At 44.1% G+C, this 23,415-nt stretch overlaps 1 protein-coding gene across 2 annotated transcripts in view; it reads right to left on the bottom strand.

Moving 5' to 3' along the window:
* The window catches only part of ZDHHC14 (zinc finger DHHC-type palmitoyltransferase 14), a 242,980-nt gene that overhangs the window by 52,098 nt on the left and 167,467 nt on the right, over positions 1 to 23,415 (bottom strand). For both annotated transcript variants that reach the window (XM_032485248.1, XM_032485249.1), the window contains exon 3: positions 10,263 to 10,421. In XM_032485248.1, coding sequence (XP_032341139.1) covers positions 10,263 to 10,421 — 159 coding nt within the window. The remainder of the gene's footprint in view (positions 1 to 10,262; positions 10,422 to 23,415) is intronic.

Genomic DNA, 23,415 nt, shown 5'->3' with positions numbered 1-23,415 from the left:
TGAAAGTTATTTTAGTACAAATTACTTCTATGTATTCATTTCACTTTAATCAAGAAAATATAATAATTATATTTTCATAGGTACATTACTAGATTCTTAAATAAATTATTTTTCTTCCTTTATTCCAATATGGTCTATGGTCTTTCCAGTTCAATTAATCCTTTATTTAAAATACTTCTCAACCTTCTAAAAATAACATGAAACCTTAATCTGTTCCAAGAAACCAAATAATTTTCATAGCTTTTAAAAAACAAAGTACAAACGTTTATTAAGCTTTCAAAGCTAAAGCACACAGGTTATTTTTTTACTATCCAAGTTTCCAACCTTTAACAGCTCAGTCCTGCCCAACTCCTACAAACAGTGGGTGGAATTTGGTGAAAGATTTATTGTTTAATACCCAACAGAGAGCAGCTGGATGGGCTGATACAGCCACAAATATCTTGGGAGAAGAAATTTGGAGGCTGGTGAGGTATGTTTCAGCCTTAGCCTCCCTAATTCCCAAATCCATTGCTAGAGGCCAATTTCAATTCCAGGCAAGTCAAGTCAACAACAGGGCATCTACTGTAAGGCACCATCTGCTTTAAAAAGGTGAATAAGACATACAGCTGCTTCTCAGAAAGTAACTGATCTTTGGCTTTTCAGTCTCTCTGCATGTGACAGACTGGATTATTTCAGCAAGTATGCACTGCTCCCCTCCTCAAAGTGGAGTATCCTTCCCTGCCCCACTGATAGGACACGGTCAAGGTCATGGTCATGGCTAACGGAGTCTTAGCAGATGTGCCGTAAGCGACACTGCATATTTTAGCCCCATCAACACGTGGTCCATGACCCCACCATGAGGAGAACATGCCTGGCAGCTGCTATCCTTTCTGTGTGGGTCCCAGAATCAAATCTGAGAAGACTGAACCTGAGCAATGCCCGGAGCCACGCCCAGAGCTGTCCCAGATGACCCACAGGCACATGAGAAAAAGGAATGCTTTTTTTAAAAGGCACTGAGACTCTGGAGGGTGTTTGTTATACAGCATCACCGGTCAAGAGCTAACTAATACATCTCATCAATTCACTTTACACTTGTGTGTGAGATAGACCATCTCAATTTCCTGCATAAGCACCATGCACTAGGGGCCGAGTCTAATCTTTCTTTCTCAACAGGCATCCAAGGGCCAGTGTGGCTGCCATTGAATTTTTCCAGCCTTTCCTCCCATTTCTCCTCTTTATGGGAATTGGTCTGAGATAAACCTCCTAAGGTCAGAGTAGATATTCTGAGTGCTACAACCCTGTCAAATATTTCTTTAGGATGATAGTTCACTTGCTTTACAAAGCTCTCTACAGATTTGGCCTCTTCTTGACTCTCAACATCCACCCCTGGGCCCTGGTCTGGCCATGAAGCTTGCTGGACTTCTACCCAGGTGGTCAAACCATGTCAATGTCCACCTCAAACACCCAGGACTGCGACCTGAAGATGAGTTAGAGAAGAAATACAAATTACTGATAAATTTTCATCTATAAAATTATAATGCATGGTTTCCAACAAGCCTCAAAAGATGGTAGTGATTTACTAATATTAATTTTTCAAGGTTGCAGCTCACCATAGCAGTGCTCTTCTGGAATTAGCTACCTTCAATAGAAGGCCTCACTGCTGGCTGCTGCTCTCCAGAGAGAGATATGAGCAATTTCCAACACATCCAGCTGGCCTGACCTCAATGGTAGAACCTAGAGAGGGTCTGAGAAAGTCTGTTCCCATGACTCTCAACGTTGATTGTGCATAAGATCCTCTCTACTTTTAATTTTCTAAAATGCAGGCTCCCCGGCCCAGGTACTCCATTTTGAAGAACTTACATCTACTTATACCTACTTACATCTGTAACAAACATGTTACGAAGGAAATTCTTCTGGAATATGAAAGATTTTGTAGAATTTTATTTTATTTTGGTCACTGCCTCAAAAGCACCTCTAGACTGACTCAATTTTAATTTTAAGGGGAAGAAACTCTTGGTGGCAGAACACAAGAGCTTTTACTGTGGGGCAGGCATGTTGAGAAAGATGTTGCCAGAGAAGGGACCAGGAGCTTATCTGGCTGAATCAAAAGGGTGTCTCCAGCCACAGCAGGAAGAATCCATGGAGGATGAAGGGGAGCTAGGAGTGGAGCTGGGGGAGAGCCAGGAAGAGGCTACAGAAGGACCAACGGAAGAACAATTGGCTCCCAGGAGCTGGGAACCAATAGTGAAGTATAGAAAATGAGAGCTGGCAGGAAAGAGAAAAAACAGCGTCTGACAACCAGGAACCGTTTTAATTTGGCATAAAAGGAGGTGAAAAGTCTTCCAGGAAAGAATGTCATCTGATGGTCAAATGAGTCAGGAAGGTTACTTGGAATTCTGCATCTGTCACTCGAACTAATAACAATGAGTCATTGATGATGAGTGACAATGAAAATTCCCATCCATTTCTGAAAAGGACCTGAGTTGCTTATCAGAAAACCAGGAATAAGTTAGTGTCAAATATACACAGCCAAAGTCTTATTTACATTGTTTAGAGGTGAGCACATTTGACTCTGAGTTTCTTCTCTCAATGAATAAAACCCTTTATGAACAAATGGCAGTCTTCGGCACAGCCGTGAAATGAATTCTGGCTCTCCCCATGATCTTGTAAAGTGTGAGTTACATCACAATGATGATCATGTTCCCTGAAGCTATCTGTCATTTTGCAAGTCTCCTTAAACCCTCAGTGCACTACAGTAGATTATCTGTGAAAAGAAAAACCTCCAAGTTTGTTTCAGCTAAAAGATCTCATGTCTGTAAATATTCACCTCAAGTTAGAGGAGGGGGACACAGTTACTGGCGGATCTGAGGTGCGCAGAAACTCTCCAGAGAGGTCAAAGAATGGGAGTGGGTGAAGATGTGATCAATGGCTTGAATCCAAAAGCATTAATTAGATTGTTTGGTACATTTAAAAATTTAGTTATAAGACCTATTGCTTAAACCAGAAAGAAAGGATGAAATTCCATACATTAAGAAAAAAAAACTAAAAGGTTAACACAAAGGGGCTGGAAGCCTTCAGGAGCAGAAAAACACAGCCCCACAGAAAGCTGACGGCAGCCCCCACATGAACAGTGAAGATTAAACAGCTTCCAATAATCTCAGCAGTTTGAACTTTTTGACTTTTCAAAAATCCCTGCTGGGCTAAATGCCTTGCTCTTCCCTGCAAGTCTCTGAGCCTCTGTTCTATGTTCTGTCTGCTGAGATGTCTAAATTCTGGGCGTCCTGCTCTTCTGCAATCCAGTAACTCCTACTTACACTGTCAGACTTGGTACAGGGACAAACCGCGCAGTGAAACCTGGGCTCTCAAAGACCCTTACCCACAGCTGCACTTAGTGTGTTGTTGTGTTTACTTACACTGCTTTGCCTTCCCCTGCAGACTACAAGACCCAGACCCAGACACCTTAGCAGAACTGTGTATCTAATGATCGCTTTGGGGATTTGGAAAGTATAGAAATGGACACTGAAGAAATCCCTCACACGTGTACATGTATACCCATGTGCCTGTGCCTCAGCCCTTGGGTCGCTTTCTGTCACTGGTCTGTGGGTTGGTAATATGCTTCGGACTTCATAATATCTAATAATGCATGTCTACCTGCACCGTTTCGTGTTCCAAAACGGTTTTGGTAACTGAACTGCACATTTTTTATCTAGTCCTCTGCCTCCAACTGCATTACACTATAAGTAAGTTTGTGGGGGAGAATGTCTCATTTGAATCTGTTTTCTCTCTTTCAGTCTTACCAGAAGAGTATCTTTTTGTTATTTATTTGCCAAAGAACTAGATCTGGTATCATATTTATTTTTCTGTTTTCTAGGTTATTAATTGTTTTCTTCCTGTTTTTCTTGAGTTTATTTTGCTATTCTTTTTCTGTCTTCTTGAGATGGCTGCTATGTTCGTTTATTTGCTTCTAAATTCGGGGGGGGGGTTGTACTAGACTTTTAAAAACTGTTAATTTCATTGGCCATCCACCATCTAAGTAAACTTCCTGTTTGTGGAGGATCTCAAAATAGATGGGAAGTAGGCCCCACCCTGCCACCCCCATTATAGAAGCTAAGAGTGGGGCAGCTACCTCTCCTGCCTCGCTGGCTGCCTGGGTGTGGAGACCAAACCAGACCTCTGAGCCCAGAGCCCATGGTCCTTGCAGACAGACAGAGTCACAGTTCTAAGCTATGGCAGCCACAGAGTTAGAACTCAGTGGCGGTACCATAAACATCTTTCTTGTGGTGCCTGCACCTCTTGCGATATCCTACTGCAGGAGTGACTGACTGTGCTCAGCCACCCACCTGCCCCAGCTTTTCCTGGTCTGTGAGTCTGGGTCTCCAGCTTTCTCCTTCATTTCTACCAGCTACCTGAGAGCTTCCAAATAACTCCTTTTCTGCTGAGGTTAACTATTTTGTGTGCTTAAAATTTAGAATTCTGACTAGTAGTTTAAAAAAAATTTTTTTTTAATTGAAGTATAGTCAGTTACAATGTGTCAGTTTCTGGTATACAGCACAATGACCCCTGACTAGCAGCATTTTATTTTGCATTGTTCTTATTGTCATTTTCTGACTATTCTACAGTGACAATTTTGAAGTCTCTGTCACCCAAGAATTGATGAAAAGATTTTGTTAAAATATTACAGTTAGGTTAGGCTTGTGTATTTATATTTTTGTGATGGATTTCTAATTTTATTGTTGCGTCATTAGATGACACAGTCTGTGCAATATCTGCTTTTAGGAAGTTAGAAATTTCTGTGCAGCTAGTATGGTTAATTTTGCTAGTGTTCCACAATCAGTTAAAAAAACTAAGTAAACTTTGTAGGAACAAAGTTCAGCATATGTTTGTTAATTATATATTAATATATGTTATAATTATAAAATTAAAATTTTATTTTCTTACTTTTAGTTCGCTTACCTGAGCCAACAAAACCAGAGGTATGTTATTATTTCTCACTAGCATTATGCTTATACCAAATTGTCCTTGTGTTTTCTGACAATTTTTGCTTTCTGTATTTTGATGCAATGTTATTTGATGCATATGTGTTGTGACTGAATTTTTAATTGATTTCTTTACCAATGTAAAATTACTCTTTTTGAGCCAAATAACATGATATATATAATGCTTTCTGCCTTGAATTCTCTTTGGTCTGTTCTTAATAATGATTCTTGGGGATTGTACTTTATTTTGATGCATCTAGATACTAGTACAGTGCCTGACACATAGGTGCTCATTAAACATCAGTGAAAAGCAAGGATACCGGAAACCGCGGTGGCGGGGGTGGCACACAGTAAATCCCTGCGTTTTTTGGTTCCTGGGGGGATACAAATGCCAGCTTGTTCCATTCCCTTCAAATGACTCGCTTTCCTATGGAAAACTAATACCTTTCTCACTATACCCAAACAGTTAAAAGGGAATCCTAGAGTGCAGGAGGCAGCTGCAATTTTAAATCTCAGATATTCCAGACCTCTTAATATTGATACAACTATGAAGCAGTAACTGGACTCTAATGGGCAGCAGCAGCAGCACACAGCAGACTGCACACAGAAGACAAGACATCCGCAGTCTGAGCTCAGAAACCCACATCACAGAGGAAGCAGCTAGATCGATGGGAAGGAGACACTGTGGGGCAGAAGGAAGAGTGTGTAGTAAACTGCCCAGGAGAGACAGTGCAGGCATTTAAAGATGACGGTTAAGCTCTTCCCAGAACAAGGGTAACTGGACACTGAGTCCCTGCGGAGTTCTTGGTGCCATCTACACCACAACTGACAGAAGGGGACAGAAGAAAATGGGACCAGGCCTGTGTGAGGGAAAAGGCTGGTCCTGCCAAGAGCTCCACAGGGGCTGACACTACTTGAGGGCTTCATGCACCACCTCCTTTGTGCTCACAGCAGGTCCAGATGTGGCATCGCAGACACAGAGAGGCTCCCCTTTGCCCAGACAGGTCAGCAGGTCTGGGATCCAGGTGCTGGCGCCTCCAGCTGCCTCCTGACTGCTCAACGTTAGACACATTCTCGTGCAGCAGGCTTGCAAATGCTTACAATGCCCTATCTCAATGCTGAGCAAACCGAATTTCATTCACAGTGTGTGAATACGTCACTTTCCAGTAAATCCCTTTTTATGATAGGTTTAGGTTGTATGAAAAATACCCAATTCTAGAGTAAGCTGCTGGCTCTTCTGACACTGGACCAGAGGCCCCCAAAGGTAAGACTTCTCTAAAAGTGTCCGCCCTGGTCAAGGAAATGAGGGGACTCCTTTGGGGCTGGAGAGTACGTAGTGGGTTGGAGAAGACCTCACAAGTGCGTGTTTGCTTTCCAGCTCCTTCTGTTCACTCTTTCATTTTCATGATCTGTGGGACCCCAAGGGTCTGAGTGAGCAGAGGTGGCTCCCCGGCCCCAGCTGACAGCTGTTTAAAAATATTCTCAATGTCAAAAATGGCCTGGATGAACAAACAACCCCAAATAGTCCGTTTCAAAAGTTCAGAAGCAATTTGATGGCAACACCGAGAGAGAACAAGAGAGAGACAGAAACAGATGAACAGAAGCAGAGAGGGAGAATATATTCATCCCTGCGGCAGCAGATCATCAAAACCCTCCCAGATTACGGAAAACAAGGGGACTCCGGCTGCTCTGTGAAGGGAATCTCCTTCTCTGCGGTTCCCTGGGAGCACCGAGACAGCACTCCTCCCGCTACACAAAATAACAACACTACCGGCCAGCCCTTTCTAAGCCCTGCACGTCCCTGGGTCTGTACTGGGTGCTTGCCGGTCACTATCTTGCTTCATCCTTAAAGAAACCTGTGGGGCAGTACTAGGATCACCTCACTTTGCAGGTGTGGAAACAACTGGCGGTGGTCAGATAATCTGCCCAGGTTCCAATACTATCCAAGGACAAGACCAGGATTCAGCCCTGGGTCTCTGAATGTCCCAACCACCTGGCTGGGCTAACTGGTCCTATATCAGCAGCAGAGTTTGCTCCCCAAGAAAGCTTTTCCCTCAGTCCTCAACTCAAAGTACAGAGCCCCTGTGACTTTGCTCTCATTTCAGACTTATTTAAAAAAGAAAAATCCTCTTCTGAACTGCCCGGGAAGCTGCATTTTCCCCTCTCCTCTCCCAGTGCAAAGCGACATTTGTGTGCGTACCTAGGAGCTGCCAACCCAAGCCAAACCCCTTCATTACAAGGGAAGGGAAGCCACGTGTGCTAACCCTGGCTTGCAGCACATCGTCGTATTTTCCTCCCCTGGCTGCAAAAAGTAGAATTCTTTCAATATAAATTTCTATCTAAAAATAAAATAGTGGCAAATTCTGCAAATATGCTTCTCAGTTGGAGACATCTGATTTCCACTCTCCTTTCCTGAATGCATAAGGTCCAATTCGTTGCTCAGATAATGGGTCACACCAAAGGCCCAAATGTAGTGTAATGAACTGGGAAGCCAAAGCGACGTAGGTTTGAATCACTGTGTGGTTGTTCTGTGAGTGCTGTGAGCAGCTTTATTTTAAATCAACTGTACAGTATTTGTCTCACCTGTCCTCCCTGATGGGGGTTTGCCAACCTCCAGCCCTGGGACCATCAGGTGATGCTTAGAGGCAGCTCTTGGCAACGTGTTCTTTGTCCAGTTTCCTCCTCTTGAGCCCACCCCAATCTTTCCCCCTTCCTCTCCTTTCTATTGCTGTTCTGCATCTTCGCATGATAGGGCAACATCATGTTTGCTTGTGGGGGTTTAGATTACCATGGTGACTTGGATTTATCAGAAAGGTTGCTCAGAACCTATCAGAAGGGCTCCTAACTATTATAGACTGATGGCTCTTATTTTCTCAGCTGGTAGTTTCTATAAAAAAGGGTACTTAAATAATTATACTATATGAGAAGTACACCATTAACTTGATATATAATTTTGGTAAGAGGATTTTATATCTAATTCATCAGAGTTCTTTAAGGAACATGTAAACCTATGGGTGATGGGGGGAACAAATGAAGGAATTATACGAACTTTTTGAAAGTGTTTTACAATATAATCTGAAGAGAATTTTAAACTGCTACAAGATAGGGAGAAAGTTTTATCATGATTAGGAATCTAGGCTACAGACAGAAAACAGAAGATTGAGACCAACTGACACAAATGAATGAATAGAAACAGTCAGGTGTCCAGTAACGGGTGAACATTTTTATAAATGATACAGAAAAGGAGGTGCCCAGTAACCTCTTCAGGTCTGTAGGTAATAAACCCCTTCCTATAAATACTGACTGAAGCAAGTCATTAGCCCTCCAGGAGAAGAAATGCAAAATAACAGAAAATTTTATGTGAGGAAGTATAAATTACATACTATTCCATCACATAATATTCCATCATGTAATAATACCAAAGTCACAACCCAAGAAAGGGTCCTGTGAATCCCTACAGATCATTTCCCTAAAGATATTTAAGCCACTATGCTGCTTTGGCTCAAAAGTGTCCTTAAGGTGGGCATGGGCTGGCCACTGGGGCTGGAGTCACCAGGGAGGGTATTAGAACACAAAAGCTGTCATGTGTCCTTGTAGAAACCCTGCTTGTGTCCTCAGATAGAGGACCAGGTAGAGTCTTGGTCATCACACCTGTAGAGGGCCACAGTGGATCAAGAAATTGGCCAGAGAAAGGCAACTGAAATGTCAAGGGAACAGTAGTAATAACAGAACAGGAGCTAACAATTACAGAGCATCTGCCAAAAGCCAGGCACCGTTCTAAGTGCTTTGGATGCATTAACTCGTTTACACTGTCAAGCATCCCGTGAGGTGCTTCTATTGACATCATTGTAGAGGTGAGAAAACCAAGGCGGAGGGAGATGAGGTAGCCTGTCTGAGTCAAAAAGCTAGTATTTGCACCCAGGCCATTGGGCGCCAGATTCCAGGCTCTTAACTGATTCTTACTACACGGGAAAGACTGAACAAAATCCCATGCTCTTTCACTGGGGAGCCAAGGCTAAAAGTAATCTACCCGAGTTAATAAAACCAAGACAAGGCCTGGTAGGGAAAACATGGACTTTCTACCAAGCTGTAGATTATTAAAGTTAGGATAAAGCACATTTCAGACAAATAAAAGGAAAACTGCTTTGTACAGCAGGAAATACATTCTATAACATTATATTTTTCTCAAGAAGAATTGAGACTGCAAATTCTAATCAGCTCAAAAAGTGCTGCCAATCGATAATGTGTTACTAAGGAAAACCAGGTTTATTCTGAAGTGTTCTATTTTTTTTTAGGTATGAGGTTAACAGGATTTTCATGCCCACTTGCCCAGGAAAATCCTTGGTTACTTCTACTAGAGCAGGCTGTGGGGCTGAAGACATGTGGGTCGTCCCCAGTGGGGCAAAGCCTTGGTCCGTTTCTCACTACCCTTCTTGTAACTTGGGGCTTCAGCTGTCTCCTTGCCAACCGCATCTCGGAGAAGCTCCATCCCAGAAGAGAAGATGGTCTGTGGATGCAGGTAGCAGCTCTTAGTCTCAAGTGACAGGAAGTTTTTGCCAAATAGTTCCAAGGGGATAACACCCATATCAGTTGTAGAAATCCTGTGCAGGGGCGCTGGTGGCCTAACCACAGGGCCGAATCTGACAACTAAGGACCTCTTGCCCCACCGTGTTCCCTCTGCCTGTCTCCTAGTCTGTCCTGGAGAAAACAAGTTGACAGAGAAGGTAGGTCTTGGTGGTCTCTGGGAAGAGTGATGATGCTAACTGCGGGCCTGGAAGTCTCTTGGCCTCTCTGTCTCTTTTCCTCTCCCTGGCCTTCAAATGCCTCCACCTCCCCAGGCAAAATGCCACTCTGAGGAGTTGGGAGACTTGCACAAATCACATCTGGGTATATACAGAGGCAGCTCCTTGGGCAATGAAGGGATCTCGGGGTGAAATGGTTTTATTTCAAGTGCCTGCCCATCTGGCAGCTCCCAGGAACAAAGAACTCCCACTCTGTTGTGCATACCCTGAGGAGGAGAAGGTCTAGGGCACTGTGCTGTCCTAGAGGTGCTGCAGGATGTAAAAAGAAAAACTAAAAAAGGTTTGGTAACGCTAGGCTTGGTGAACGAGATCAGTGGCAGGAGGCAATAGGGTTGAAACGTTAATTATTATTTAGTTGTTTGGTTTTGAAGGATTAAAGAGACATACATGCTGACTTTCTTTAGCACAAGGCCTATTCAGAGGGAATCAGCTACTCCATCAGCTACAGACATTTGAGCACAAGCGTTTTAGAAGTGGAACAGAGGCAATTTCTGCTTCTACTCACCTACGCAGTTATCGCAAAGGCTACAATGAGAGGCACGAGGGGGCCGGAAAATCTTGCAGGTGAAACAATATTTAAGTTTCACAGTCTGGCCATTGATGATGACTTCTTTGGTTCTGGGAGGTGGGCGGTACCCCCCTGAACTGGTGCCGTTTGCGATATCTGTGGAGAAAAGAACAAAAGAGCACAGGCGCTTAACACGGCACTTCAGCTCCGCAGGCTCTCGCACCTGCACCCAGGCGGCCTGGAGTTTGCATTTCCAAGTGCAGGGCCCACACCCGGCCTCGGCGCACCTGTGCCTTTCTGGGAGGCATCTGATCCCAGACACAAATGCTGTAGGTCACAGAGACATCCTTCATGGCGTGGGGCTGGGCGCTTACCACTCCACACAGGTGGGAGTGGCCAAGTGACTGAGCTCTGGCCAATGGGGTGTGAGCCAGTGGGGCCCTCCCCTAAGCCTCCCTGAGCCCCACCCACTCTTCCACGCCCCCCTCCCAAGGCCACCTTGGAGACACAAACTGGGGGCCCTGAATGACTACGCACAGGAGGGTCGCCCCTGTGACCTCCTCCCTGGGCCATACTGTTACGTGTGCGCCAAAATCCCACAGTGTTACACCAGTTAGCATTGCCCTAATTAATACAATGAGTGATAATTACATCAGGAACAATTTCTTTCTCCAATGGTGTACTCCAAATCCGGCTCAAGAATCTCCCCACTTTGCCCACTGGCCTCCTCAAAAATACCAGATACTGGATGGGGGGAAATACAGATTTAAATATGTATTTAAAGAAATCATTAAATGTATATTTAAAAAACAATTTCCATATTTTATGGTCTGAGCATCATCTTTTATTTTCTAGAACCAGTTTTTAAGATGTTGAAGAAAATACAAATACGTATTTTTTTTTTTTTAAGTTTCTTATAACCTGGCTCTCATCCCTGAGTTCACATTAGAATCACCCAGGGAGCTTTTAAAGCTCCCCTGGTGCAGGGACCCTGTCCCAGACCCATTAACTCAGAATCAGTCGCCCAAGGTGATTCAAATATGCGTCAGGGTTGAGAACCCCCTGCTCTACAGGAAGATAAAACATCCCATTTTATTCTCATCTAGACCCTGTCACAGCCAGAAAGAACTGAGAGCAGCTGGCTGTGCAGCAGGAACAGAAGCCCTCGGGTAAATGGAGAGGAGCAACAGCATCTGAGGGGCTCTGGCTGAGGCTCCACCGCGGATAAACAGGGCGGAGCAGCCTTGGCGGCTGGAGGAAATCTTGGGAAGCTTCTTAGTGTTCTCTTAAAACACAGCTGGCAACACCAAAAGTAGCTGTTCGTTTTAATTCGTATACACTTAAAGGGCACACTATCTGACGGCGGCAGCGGCAACATACCTTTGGTAAATTTCCAAAGTGACAGGAATCCGCTCAGCACTCACTCCCCACCCAGCCCCACCACGAATGCAGCCTGAGTGGGAATTGCAGGGAGAGCTTCCAAAACTACTGATACTACTGTCCTGCCCTCGGAGATTCTGATTTCAACTGTGGGGTACAACCTGGCATCAGAGGTTGTAAAAGCTCCCCAGGTGTGGGGATCTGCAGCCCCAAAGCTGAGAAGCATTGTTGCAGGGCCATGTCACAGTGGTCCACGCAGTATCCGCGGCATCTGCAGGCTTGCCAGAGAAGCACGTTCTCTCTGGGTCCTGCCCTGGAACTAGTGAATCAGAATCTGCACTTACCGAGATCCCTCTCCAGGGTTCATGCACTTTAAAGTTTGAGAACCCGGCTCTCGGGTGCCGGTAGACACCGCCCATCCACACATCATATGTGCCTCTTACGCTCACGTTCCTCTTTGCCATGTACCCAGATACACTCCCGTGTATGACAGAGAGCTACACTCGGAGAACACAGAAACCTAGAGAAACTTCGCTCACCGGCAGGGGCCGGTTCCCAAATCACACACCACGTGGAGAACCTGGTGATTTGGAACAGCCAATAGCACCTGCAGAGCTGCACCCTCAGTCCCCTCACCCCCCTACCCAGGGCTGCTCTCACTCACAAAAGTCACAGCTCACAAGTCATGATTCTGGGGGGTGTCTCCTTTTCCCTCTTCTTCTTTACAAGCCTCTCAGAGGCCTGAAACCCGTCCTGAGCCCTTTAGCCCAAGGCTTTGGTATTTGTGAAAATACCAAGCCCAATGGTAGACAAGCACCCTGAGTCGCTGCCAGCGATCTGCTATTCCCAGAGAATAAAGTTCCACAAGCAGGTTGTGGAAGGAGAGGACAGAGAGTTCAGAACATCCAAGAGGGAGAAGGCGGCATGGTGCAGGGGGACGGAAGAATGAGGAGAGCCCTCCTGCTTCACCTCTTCGCCGCGGACAGTCATTCCACTTAGAATAACTGAACAGCCATGGCACCCTCCCAAGGACTCTGGGTGGCCTTGCCAAGCAGGACACCCTCTCCTGGTATGTCCCCCACTTCCTGGCACCCCAGGTGGCTGCCCTATGAAGTGATGCTGAGTTCAGTAGGCATCTGGAGAGGCAGCGAGCTTCCAAAGCCTGCACACCGGGAAGCGGGAGCAGCCCAACTGGCTCTGTGATAAGGGAACAAAGAGCCCTTCCTGAACTCCCAGCAAGGCTGCGTCCTTCTTGAAGCATCAGGGCAAAAATAACTGGCTTTAAACACATAATAGACAAGGTCAGAGCTCTACTGGTGCCCACCGGATGCCAGTGAGGCCTAAATAAATTATGACTTCGTGCCTCACTAGCCTGATGTCAGCTGTGAAATCTACTGTATCTACTCAGTTCTTGAAAACATGGGAAGGAAAACTAGAAAGTCAAATATAGATTTAAAAATAACAGTAGTCCCATTTTGTGTTACTCTAACCAGGAAAGTTTAAATACTGATTTGTCAAGAAATGTGTTTTGAGAAGCAGGGATGACAAACTTATCTATACCACCACGATTCCCAAAAAAGCCTAGTTGTACGTAGCAATGACTTTAAAACGTGAATATTTACCAAGCCCCCTTAAGACAAACTCAAGTGATCTTAGATTTCTAAAGTCCATTTTTGAAAGATTAAATCTCTGATAAAAAGTGAGCGGAAGGCTGGAATTGAACAGACACAGTAAACTGAAGCTTAGGAATTAATCTAAAACCAAAACCTTTTTGACCAAATATTTAGAGAGCTCTTTACATGAAAGAAACAGAAGAATCAGAGCACCCAGCTACGCCATGAAGGGACTGAAGGACCACAGAACTTAAAAAGAAAAAAAAAAATCAGCCAATATTTATGAATTGTTTCCTATACGCAAAGTGCTGCCCCAGAGGTGTGGAGGACCCACAAATGAGCCAACAGAGATGTCTCATGGGGAGTGGTTCGTGAGGGGCCCCACTGGGCTGTTTGGTGAGCCCTGAGTCCCCCAGCCACCCCGATCTGCTCTCTTCATGGCCATCAGAGCCCCCTTCCCAAGTGCGAGTCTGAAAAAGATGCTCCCAGCCTCTCAAGAGGTGCCCAAGATCTTTCGAGCACCCGGCCTTTCTCTTTCTGCTATGCAATCTTACCCAGCCGGCCTCACTATCCAGCAGAGGGACTAGCACACAGTAGGTCCTCAGGAATGGCCTGCCGAATAGAAGGCCAGCTGTCCTGGCAGGTACGGAGGAATGATGCTGGGAAGCACAGGATGTGTCCCCACTCCTCCATGCCCACCAGTCAGTCACACTGCCCAGTGACCCGTCCCTCCCTGTGAACTCCTCTCACAAGGTCTCTCTGAGGCTGTTGCTCCTCTTTCTGTGTCCACAGCCTTGGCTGGTCCAGAGATCCATCTCACATAGCTAGTCAGTGCCCCCTGGGAGGGGCCGGGCAATACAGGTAGTTGCCTATTTCAGGGTACCCCTAAACTGTTGTTTCTTTCACATAATAAACTCAATAGTTGCTCCAGACCAACAGTTTTGGCATGCTGGCATCCATGGTGGATGTGAATAATGGAGCCTCTAAACCTACGGCTTCCAACAGCCACGTGAGGACAAAAGAAGTGTCTCTTTAACGTTCAGACTGACACCAATGGCAGATCAGGAAATGCTTCTCATCCCTGAGGATGACAAGTGCCCGTGGTCTGCATCCCAGGGCACAGAAGGTGGTTCCCTGTCTAACCTTCAGTTGCTCTGTGGTTTTGGTTTTGGTTTTGGTTGTTGGCAACAGTTGTGCCTCTGCTTCTTAGGACTGCTCTCTGTGGTCTAAAATATAGTTGTGGAAAAAGAAGAATTGAAGTCTGCAATAGCTAATGGGTAAAGAACACTAGAGTTTGGGGAGAGGGAAGCCTCTAACATTTCTGCAAGTTTATACGAGTCAGTATTTTTCAAGGACATTTTTATACACAGGTGTTTCAAAAGAAAACTTAAAGCTTGAAGTGGTCTTCTCCTTGATAAACTCCCTGCCTGCCCACCCCTCCAAATTGCTGGGAGTTGTTGGCACAGAGGCAGAAACTGTCACGGAATCTTCATCTGGTATTAACCTCACAGTCAGCCTACAGGTGAAGAATTAGGAGGGCGGGGGACAGAGGAAGGGGGGCTGTTTAGTGCAATTTCAGGGACACAAAACTGTCTGCTTACTAAGTTTTTCACTCAAAGAGAAGTCCTGGGCTTGCCAGAGGTCTTAAGTAAGTTGTTAATACATGCCAATTTCAAAGCCACTCTCCAAAAAATAAGTCATCTTTTCTCTGGAGGAATAACAGAGTGCTAACATTGTGTCTGCCATCTTATTCAATCCTGCCTCAAATTCAGGGACAAAACTGATGAACTTTTAAAATTGCTGAAATTCACCATATAAAGGAACAGAGCTCTGATTTTTTAAAATGAAAAGCGGAAAAAAAATCCCAACTTACAAAAGACGTAGATTAAGATTCTTTTCCTTCACCAAAAAGATGCAGAAGGGTGTCATTCTCTGGTGCACTGACGTTTCATGGACCATTCGCCAGCTGAACGTGCAGCCGCCAGAGCAGGAGAAACCTCTGCTAGTAGGCGCCGAGCCAGAATGAGGATAAAGCGTCTCTGCTTTAGGAGATCAGTCACAGGGAAAGTGTGGTTTGCTCTATCCTCAAGCCTTCATGACTGCATCGACTGTATGTGCTGGAGGACAGCTGTAGCCTCTACTGAATCTGAAATTTTCACAAGGCTCATTTCAGGGATGCTCTGAGGCATCTGGGACACAAACAACCCAACCTTGTGCTGGTCGGTTTACCCTGAAGGAAGATTTAACACAAGATCTTAACTTACAGTTTGTAAACTTCCAAGTTTACAGGAAAATATTAACAATGACTAGATGTTAGACAAGTCAACTTCTGTTATTTTAAGTGTTAGGGAAAAGGTAGCACAAATTCTGCTCTGTCTAGATTTTGGTTAGGTTTCCACTCAAGAGAGTAAAAATGTAAAGATTTTCTCACGAAGACATTGGGCAGCAGCAGCTTTGCCTCCACAAACGCTTGTCTACAAATATGAATGTGAGGGCTCATGGAGAGGGGACAGTTCCCAGTCCTCTTTCCTCCAGTTAAAAGCTTCACCAAGTCACTTTGTCTGGAATATTTGTCTTCAAGGACTGAAACCGATGCTTCAGATGAGGCTCCAGTAGGTGGACTGAACCACATGGTGCGCAGACGGGTTGAGGGCTCCTCTGCTTAGGGGAGCTCATCTTAAGGAGGAGCAGAGAGCGTCCACAAAGCAGAGCAGGAGAACTAGGGAAGCTGATGTGGGGGAGCCAGAGGCAAGGGCAGGCCCTACGTCGGCTGGAATGGGCCCTACAAGGAACAGAGGACACATGACATTCAAGGACCAGTTATTCTTTCCAAATTGTTCACACACTCACTCAGCACCTATGAGTGCTGGAGGCACCCTGGTGGGCAACATAGACCTTCAAGGAGACCTGGTCCCTGCCTTCAAGGAGTTTACAGTCTAGTGGAGGTGACAGATAATAAATGATCACACAACCAAACACACCATTATGCACAGAGTTATTCTGAGTCAAAGAAGCAGGGAAGGTTGGCTGGTGTGGGCACTCTTCACAGAAGAGGCAGCATTTGGACCAGGATCTGAAGGATGATTGGGTAGGGCTTCCCTGGTCAACACGTATGGGGGTACACCTGCTTATGTGTGTGCAGGAGGGTATGTGCACACATGCTGGGGGTTGGGAGGAGGACATTTCAGGCAGAGGGAGCAACTTGTGTACTGGTTCTCGGACGAGAGGAAGATGGTATATACAAGAATGGAAGGGAGGCCAGTATGATCAGGAGTGAACAGGAGACAGTCAGAGAGGCGGAGGGAAAGGGGCTGGATTGCACAGAGCCTTGTAGTCATGCTTGGGATGGTGGCCTTCATCCTAAGTGCAAAAGGAACCTTAATTGTTAGTTTCATTTCAGCTTGGCTAAGCCACATGACCAAATGTTAGGCAAACACCAGTCTAGATGTTGCTTCAAAGGTATTTCTAGATGAGAGTAACATTGAAATCAGTTGACTTTCAGTAAAGCAGATTACCCTCCCTCATGTGGGTAGGCCTCATCCAATCAGTTGCAGGCCTTGACAGCAAAGACTGAAGTTCCCCAAAGTAGAAGACATTCTCCTCAAGACTGCAATGTAAGAAACCCTTTCTGGGCTCCCAGCCTGCTGCCCTGTGTAATGTGGACTCAAGACAGCCACATCAACTCTTGCCTGACTGTCCAGCCTACCCAACAAATTTCAAACTCTCCAGCCTCCACAATTGCATGAGCCAATTCCTTAAAAATAAGTCAATATAGCTCCTGTTGGCTTTTTCTCCAGAGAACCCTAGTACAGAAGCCAAGAGTTCTACGCTGTGTAGTAATGTGATCAGTTAGGAATTAAAAATTATTGCATTAACTGCAGTCTCAAAGATGGATGGGGGGAGGGGAGGCAAGGTGGATTCAGGGCCAGTTAGGAGGGGTTGGAAGTACATTCCAGAGATGATGTTAGCCTGAAACAGACTGGTGGCTGTGACAATGGAGAGAAGTAGATATATTCCAGAAACATGCAAATGGTGACACCAATTATTAATGGATAAATGAGAGGCAAGTGGGTGACCAGGATGAGCCTCAGGCTCTGGCTGGTGGCCAGGGAGCACAGTGGCAGATGGTGGCATCATCCCTTGAGGCAGGGAGCATTGCCTGTCTTGGGGAAGGTGCAGCGGGGCAGGAGGAGATCACCTTCTGGTGTTGAGTGTGAGGAAGCATCGCACGGGCAGGTGCAGAGAGAGAACAGGATCGCAGAGGGAGGGAGGGAGGGGCTGGAATGACACGAGGAGAGAGGGTAATTTCAGAAGGTGCTGGAAGGAGGGCCCAGATTTGCTGAGTCACTTCGTGTGTGTCAAGCACATCGGGGAAACCCAAATACTGGATTCCCTCTGGGGGACTGATGGAGCATCAGCACGACAAACGGGCTGGAAAGGAAACCCGGGGGTTCCCCATCATACGTGGCTCCTGCCTTCCAATGATCCTCCCATCCTGTGGGACAAGAAGCATTGTGTGGCATGCCCGTGTGGGAAGTGCTGATGTCAGAGGTGGGAGCTGGTGGGGACAGGAGGGTTTCCTCAGGACAAAGGGGGTGATGCTGTGACGGAGGAGTGGTTGCTGGGGTGGAGCAGGAAGGAACTGCACTCCCTGTGGGCTGGACTGAGAACGCTGGAAACAAAGCCAGGATTGGCAGCAGGCGAGAGGGATTAACCCATCATGCCCAGAATGCCTGGACCACGGGCACAGAGATGGCAAGAGCATGGGGCCAGCCATTATGAGACACGACAGGCTTGCCCTCCAGTAGGCAGAATAATCTGAGGATGCACAGACGAGAGGGATCCTCATTCAGGGATGAGGGGGCGGGGGTGGGGGAACCTACTACAAATTTCTGGGGGTGGGGGTGAGCAAGGGGCCTGGCTTATTCCATATGAAGGGCCTGGCCTGTCTGCCCCTGCTGGCGGCCTGGGTGGTGGTGGTGCTGGGTACCAAATTCTTCCACTGAGGCTCACACCTGCTCTGGTGGTGCCGCCTTCATGAGCAAAGCAGGGTGAGCAAGGCCTACTACGAGGTCTGTGGCTGCCTCTGAAGTCCTCAGTGAGAGGAACCAAATGGAACAGGCGCAATGGGAGTGATGCCAAGAGGTGAACGGTGCTGATGGCATCCTGACTCGTACGTGTGCCCCCAAGCCCCTCACCAGCATATTAAGAACTCAGAATTGGTGGAAATGTTTAAAGGGCAGTGGGCACTCAGGCTTGACCTTGCCTCCTGTGAGTGTGAAGCTAGTTCTGAGTTGTAGGAGATAATTTCACTTAGAAACCACAGGAGGTTGGAGCTTATTGTAGACTTGGTCATCAAAGGGCTTGTGCGATGGACCTCCTTTCAGAGAGAACTTTGTCAAGAAAAGAGCATTTGTCAGATGAGGACTTTAATCAGCACTGGCTAGCCTCATGAGAACCTGGCTGACTACTTAGGGCTTTAACAAGGAATTGAGAAAAACACAATGAAAATATTTGTAGAGAATTGGGCAAAACAACCTTTTTCTCTCTACTGATAGAAAATAGAAAAGGTAGCCACGAAGAACGAGCTTCAGGTGTTACCCAGTGCTGGTTTAATTCATTCATTCATTTGAATATTTATGAGGAACCTACTATGTGCGAAACAGTCTTCCAGGTGCTGCCGATACAGTGATGAGCAAGATCAGTCTTCTGTCCTGTTGTGGCTTATACTCTAGGGAGGATGGATAAACCCAGAGTATGGGTTTTTAATCATTATGTGTGCAAACAAATCACTTTTAAGAACAGCTCTTAAACTTGGCTGATGATCAACATCAACCGAAGGCAGTGATTCTCAACCAGGGGGGATGTCGCCCCAGGAAAAATCTGACCACAGACAAAAATGTCTGGAGGCGTCTTTGGTGTCACAAGTGGGAGGGAATGCCACTGGCATTTAACTGGTAAAGCCCAGGGGTGCTGCTTAAACAGCCTACGATGCACAAGACAGAACCCACAGCAGAATTCTCTAGCCCCAAATAGCAACAGTTCTGAGTTCTGAGAAACCTTGATCTAGAACCTCGTGACTCAAACTCTGGTCCATGGATAAGTAGTGTCAGCATCACAGGAAGTTTGGCAGAAATGAACAATCCCAGGTGATAAAGGTGCACATGAAAGTTCGAGAAGCATTACCGTAGATGTAAACACTTTGTGAGGCCAGCAGAACAAAAGCCTGGTGAGGTCCACTCTCATCCTTGGAGGTGCTCTCACAAGAACGTATTGGAAGATCTGCTTACCCAGGAGCCTTTAAAAATACGTAGGGTCCTTACTCCTGAGGATTCTTCTCTGCGGTAGGGACTAGGAATCCACATTTTTAGAAAAGCTCCCCGTGTACATCAGATGAAGACAGGTTTGGGATCCAGGGCAAACACTGTGCATGTAACAGGTAAACCCTTAGGCAGAGTTTCAGTATCGCTAGCTGGAGAAACGAAGTGGCTGGCTAAGAATGGAAGCACCAGAAAAAAAGATGTGTGCCATTTACAAAGATGCTAACATTACTTAGAGAGTTGATATTGTCTAGTTAATTATGGAAAGTCTGCCTAATGAAACAGCCAGGCCAGGTTTTCTGACTCTTCGTTCTTGTTTTATTTATAGTAGTGTAACGTTTTGTTCAAAGGAAATCTTACAAAGAACCTTCATACCCGAAACAGGCAAGAGTAAAGCAGCATTGGTTTACACCCACAGTCCGACTCATCATGTGCTGTGGTTCCGGGGGGAAACAGACAGAAAAATACCATGACAGACCACAGCTACAGTGCGGAGTGAAGCCAAGTTTAGGTAAGAGAGGCCTATTACATTAAACTTCGTTAAAGGAGAGAGCTTGTCCTCATTTGCGTGCCCTCACAGAGTTAAGGAGATGGCTATGAGCATGAATTTTAACTGTGACTGTGGAGTGGGAAACATCTATCTTCATTCTGCTGCAAAAATCATTCCATGAATAAACAAGTTGATATTGTACAACACAGGGAACTATAGTCAATATCTTGTAGTAACCTATAATGAAAAAGAATATGAAAAGGAACATATGTATGTATATGTATGACTGAAACATGCTGAACACCAGAAATTGATGTGACATTGTAAACTGACTACACTGTCACTAAAAAAAATGAAAATAATTAAATAAAAAAAATAATTCCACAAGTTTAAACCCAAATATTCTTTAAAAAAGTTCTGAAAATACACATTTCAGAAAATAGGGACATAGATGGCATTGATGAAGAGAGTGATTTTTTTTTTTTTGATCCAGTGGAGAAAATAGGCCTCAGTTTCTCCACATTTAAACTATGACGATTTGGGTGCCTGTAGTTCAGAGGCACTGTAATTCATAGACATTCATGAACTATTAGATGCTATGATGTTGACAACTATCAAAATTTCTTTTTTGGGGGGGCCTGTCCAGATCCTGTAGGGCAAAATATCTATCTATCTATCTATCCATCTATCTATCTATCTATCTAGCACTAATTAATGCAATTAAAGATAGAAGAAAAAGAAAGTGCTTAGTAGCTATGGCCTTTTTAATTTAATTAAGTTAATCCAAAACATGCTTATAGCAAAATGAAAATTAATGACAATCTGATTTTTTGCCATACTATTTTTTTGGCACATGGATGCCAAAGTCTTGCCCTTAAACATAAACAAAATGAAAGTGGCTTTGTCCTTGAAAAGTTTTAATTTCCCCCAAATTTTGTCCAAGTTCTCTGAGCACACACACAGCACTGCTGTGCTGCATAAGTGAAAAGCAATTATTCTATTGAAGGTCAAAGTGAGAAATACTTGTGTGTGTTTCTACTCCATGGGGCACAATTCCTGCATTGTCAGAGGCTACTAAATACTGTACGATGATAGAGATCAATTTGGGTTGTCAGTGTTTGCAATGTTATAAGACAAGCAGATGAGAACAAAGGTGAAAACTGGGCACTAGAAATCACACGAGGGCAGGGCTGTGCTTCTCCGTTATCACCAGGAAAATCTGATTGGCTTTTATTGAAATTTGAATGGCATTTATATGAGAGCATTAGCAAGGACCTGAATGCAAGAACCAGCTTACATCTCAATCAGCACAGTAATGTTATAAGATTTTACCTTTAGCACTGAGGAAAAGAAAATTCAGAATACCAGGACGGAACTAGTAGATTCTATTTATAAATACATTGTGCTTTAATGAAAAAAAAGCCCATTCATTGTGATCATATACTCTTCTCTTTAGTCAACACAGATTGGTTAAAATGAATAAGGATCTTCAGTAAGTTGGCTATTATAAATCTATCTATATATCCATCTACCTATCAATTATCTATCTATCTACCTACAAACTTCAGTTTTTAAATATATCATATTAGCGATAACCATTTGGAAACCATAAAGAGGTAAAATCCCATTCACAACAGAAAAATCAAGCACAAAACTCTAGGAATAAACCTAACCAAAAAAATGGTAAGTAGGTCTTGTATAAAGAAAACTATAAAATGATATAGAGACTTTTGAAAAACATGGAGAGATATTTTCTATCCTGGAGTGGAAGCTTCTGTATTTTTAAATATGTCAGTTCTAACCTGGATGACTTTATGTGTCTATTACAATGTTAATGAAAGTCCCAATGTGATTTGGGGAAATTTTGACAAACTGGAAAAAAATGATTCCAAGCCTCATCTGGAAGAAAAAACAGGTGACAATATTTGCAAAAGTAAAATAATGAGGGGAAATAATTGTCCTGGGGAAAAAATGAAACATTGAAAAAATAGAACATTCCCAAATAGATGCAAGTTCTATAAGATTCTGTATTTGATAAATACAGAGTTTCAAATCAGTGGGGGGAAGGATGGATTATCAAATAAATGGAATTGGGATAAATATCTAATCTTTTAGGGAGAAAAAATCTAAAGTTGGAGCCATACCTCAAATCTTATACCAAAGATTAAATGTAAAAAATAAAAAGAATTATTTGACATAAATTGTAGCAACATTTTTGGGGGTCTATCTCCTAAAGCAAGGGAAATAAAAGCAAAAATAAACAAATGGGGCCTAATTAAGCTTAAAAGCTTTTGCACAGCAAAAGAAGCCATTGACAAAATGAAGATAACCTCCTGAATGGGAGAAAATATTTGCAAATGACTTGATTGATAAGGGTTAATATCCAACATTTATAAACAGCTCATACAGCTCAACATCAAAAAAACAAACAACCCAATCAAAAAATGGACAGAAGACCTAAATAAGAAGAAATGTAGATGGCCAGTAGGCACATGAAAAGATGCTCAGCATTGCTAATCATGAGGGAAATGCAAACCAGAACCACAGTGAGGTATCAACTTACACCTGTCAGAATGGCTATCCTCAAAAAGAACACAAATAACAAATGTTGGCAAGGATGTGGAGAAGAGGGAACCCTTGTACACTGTAGGTGGGAATGTAAATTGGTGCAGCCACTGGAAAACAGTATGGAGGTTTCTCAAAGAACCTAAAAATAGAACTACCATATGACCCAGCAATTCCACTCCTGAGAATATACCTGAAAAAAACAAAAACACTAATTTGAAAAGATACATGCACAATAATAGGGTTCATAAAAGAATTATTTACAATTGCCAAGATATGGAAGCAACCTAAGTGTCCATCAACAGATGAACGGATAAAGAAGATGTGGTATATACATACAATAGTATACTACTCAGCCATAAAAAAGAATGAAATTTTGTCATTTTTTTGGCAACATGGATGGACTTGGAGGGCATTATGCTAAGTGAAATAAGTCAGAAAAAGACAAACACTATATTATATCACTTATATGTGGAATCTAAAAAAATATAACAAATTAGTGAATACATAAAAAAGAAGCAGACTCACAGATACAGAGAACTGGTGGTTACCAGTGGGGAGAGGAAAGGGGGGAGGGGCAACATTAAGGGTAGGGGATTAAGAGGTACAAACTATTATGTATAAAATAAGCTACAGGGATATATGTACAACATGAAGGATGTAGCCTATATTTTATAATAACTATAAATGGACTATAATCTTTAAAAATTGTGAATCACTGTATTGTACACCGGTAACTTATAATACTGTCAGCATCAACTATTCTTCAACAAAAACAATTT

The sequence above is a fragment of the Camelus ferus genome, chromosome 8, assembly GCF_009834535.1.
Source record: "Camelus ferus isolate YT-003-E chromosome 8, BCGSAC_Cfer_1.0, whole genome shotgun sequence".
NCBI lineage: Eukaryota > Metazoa > Chordata > Mammalia > Artiodactyla > Camelidae > Camelus > Camelus ferus.
This window is presented reverse-complemented; position numbering and strand designations above follow the sequence as displayed.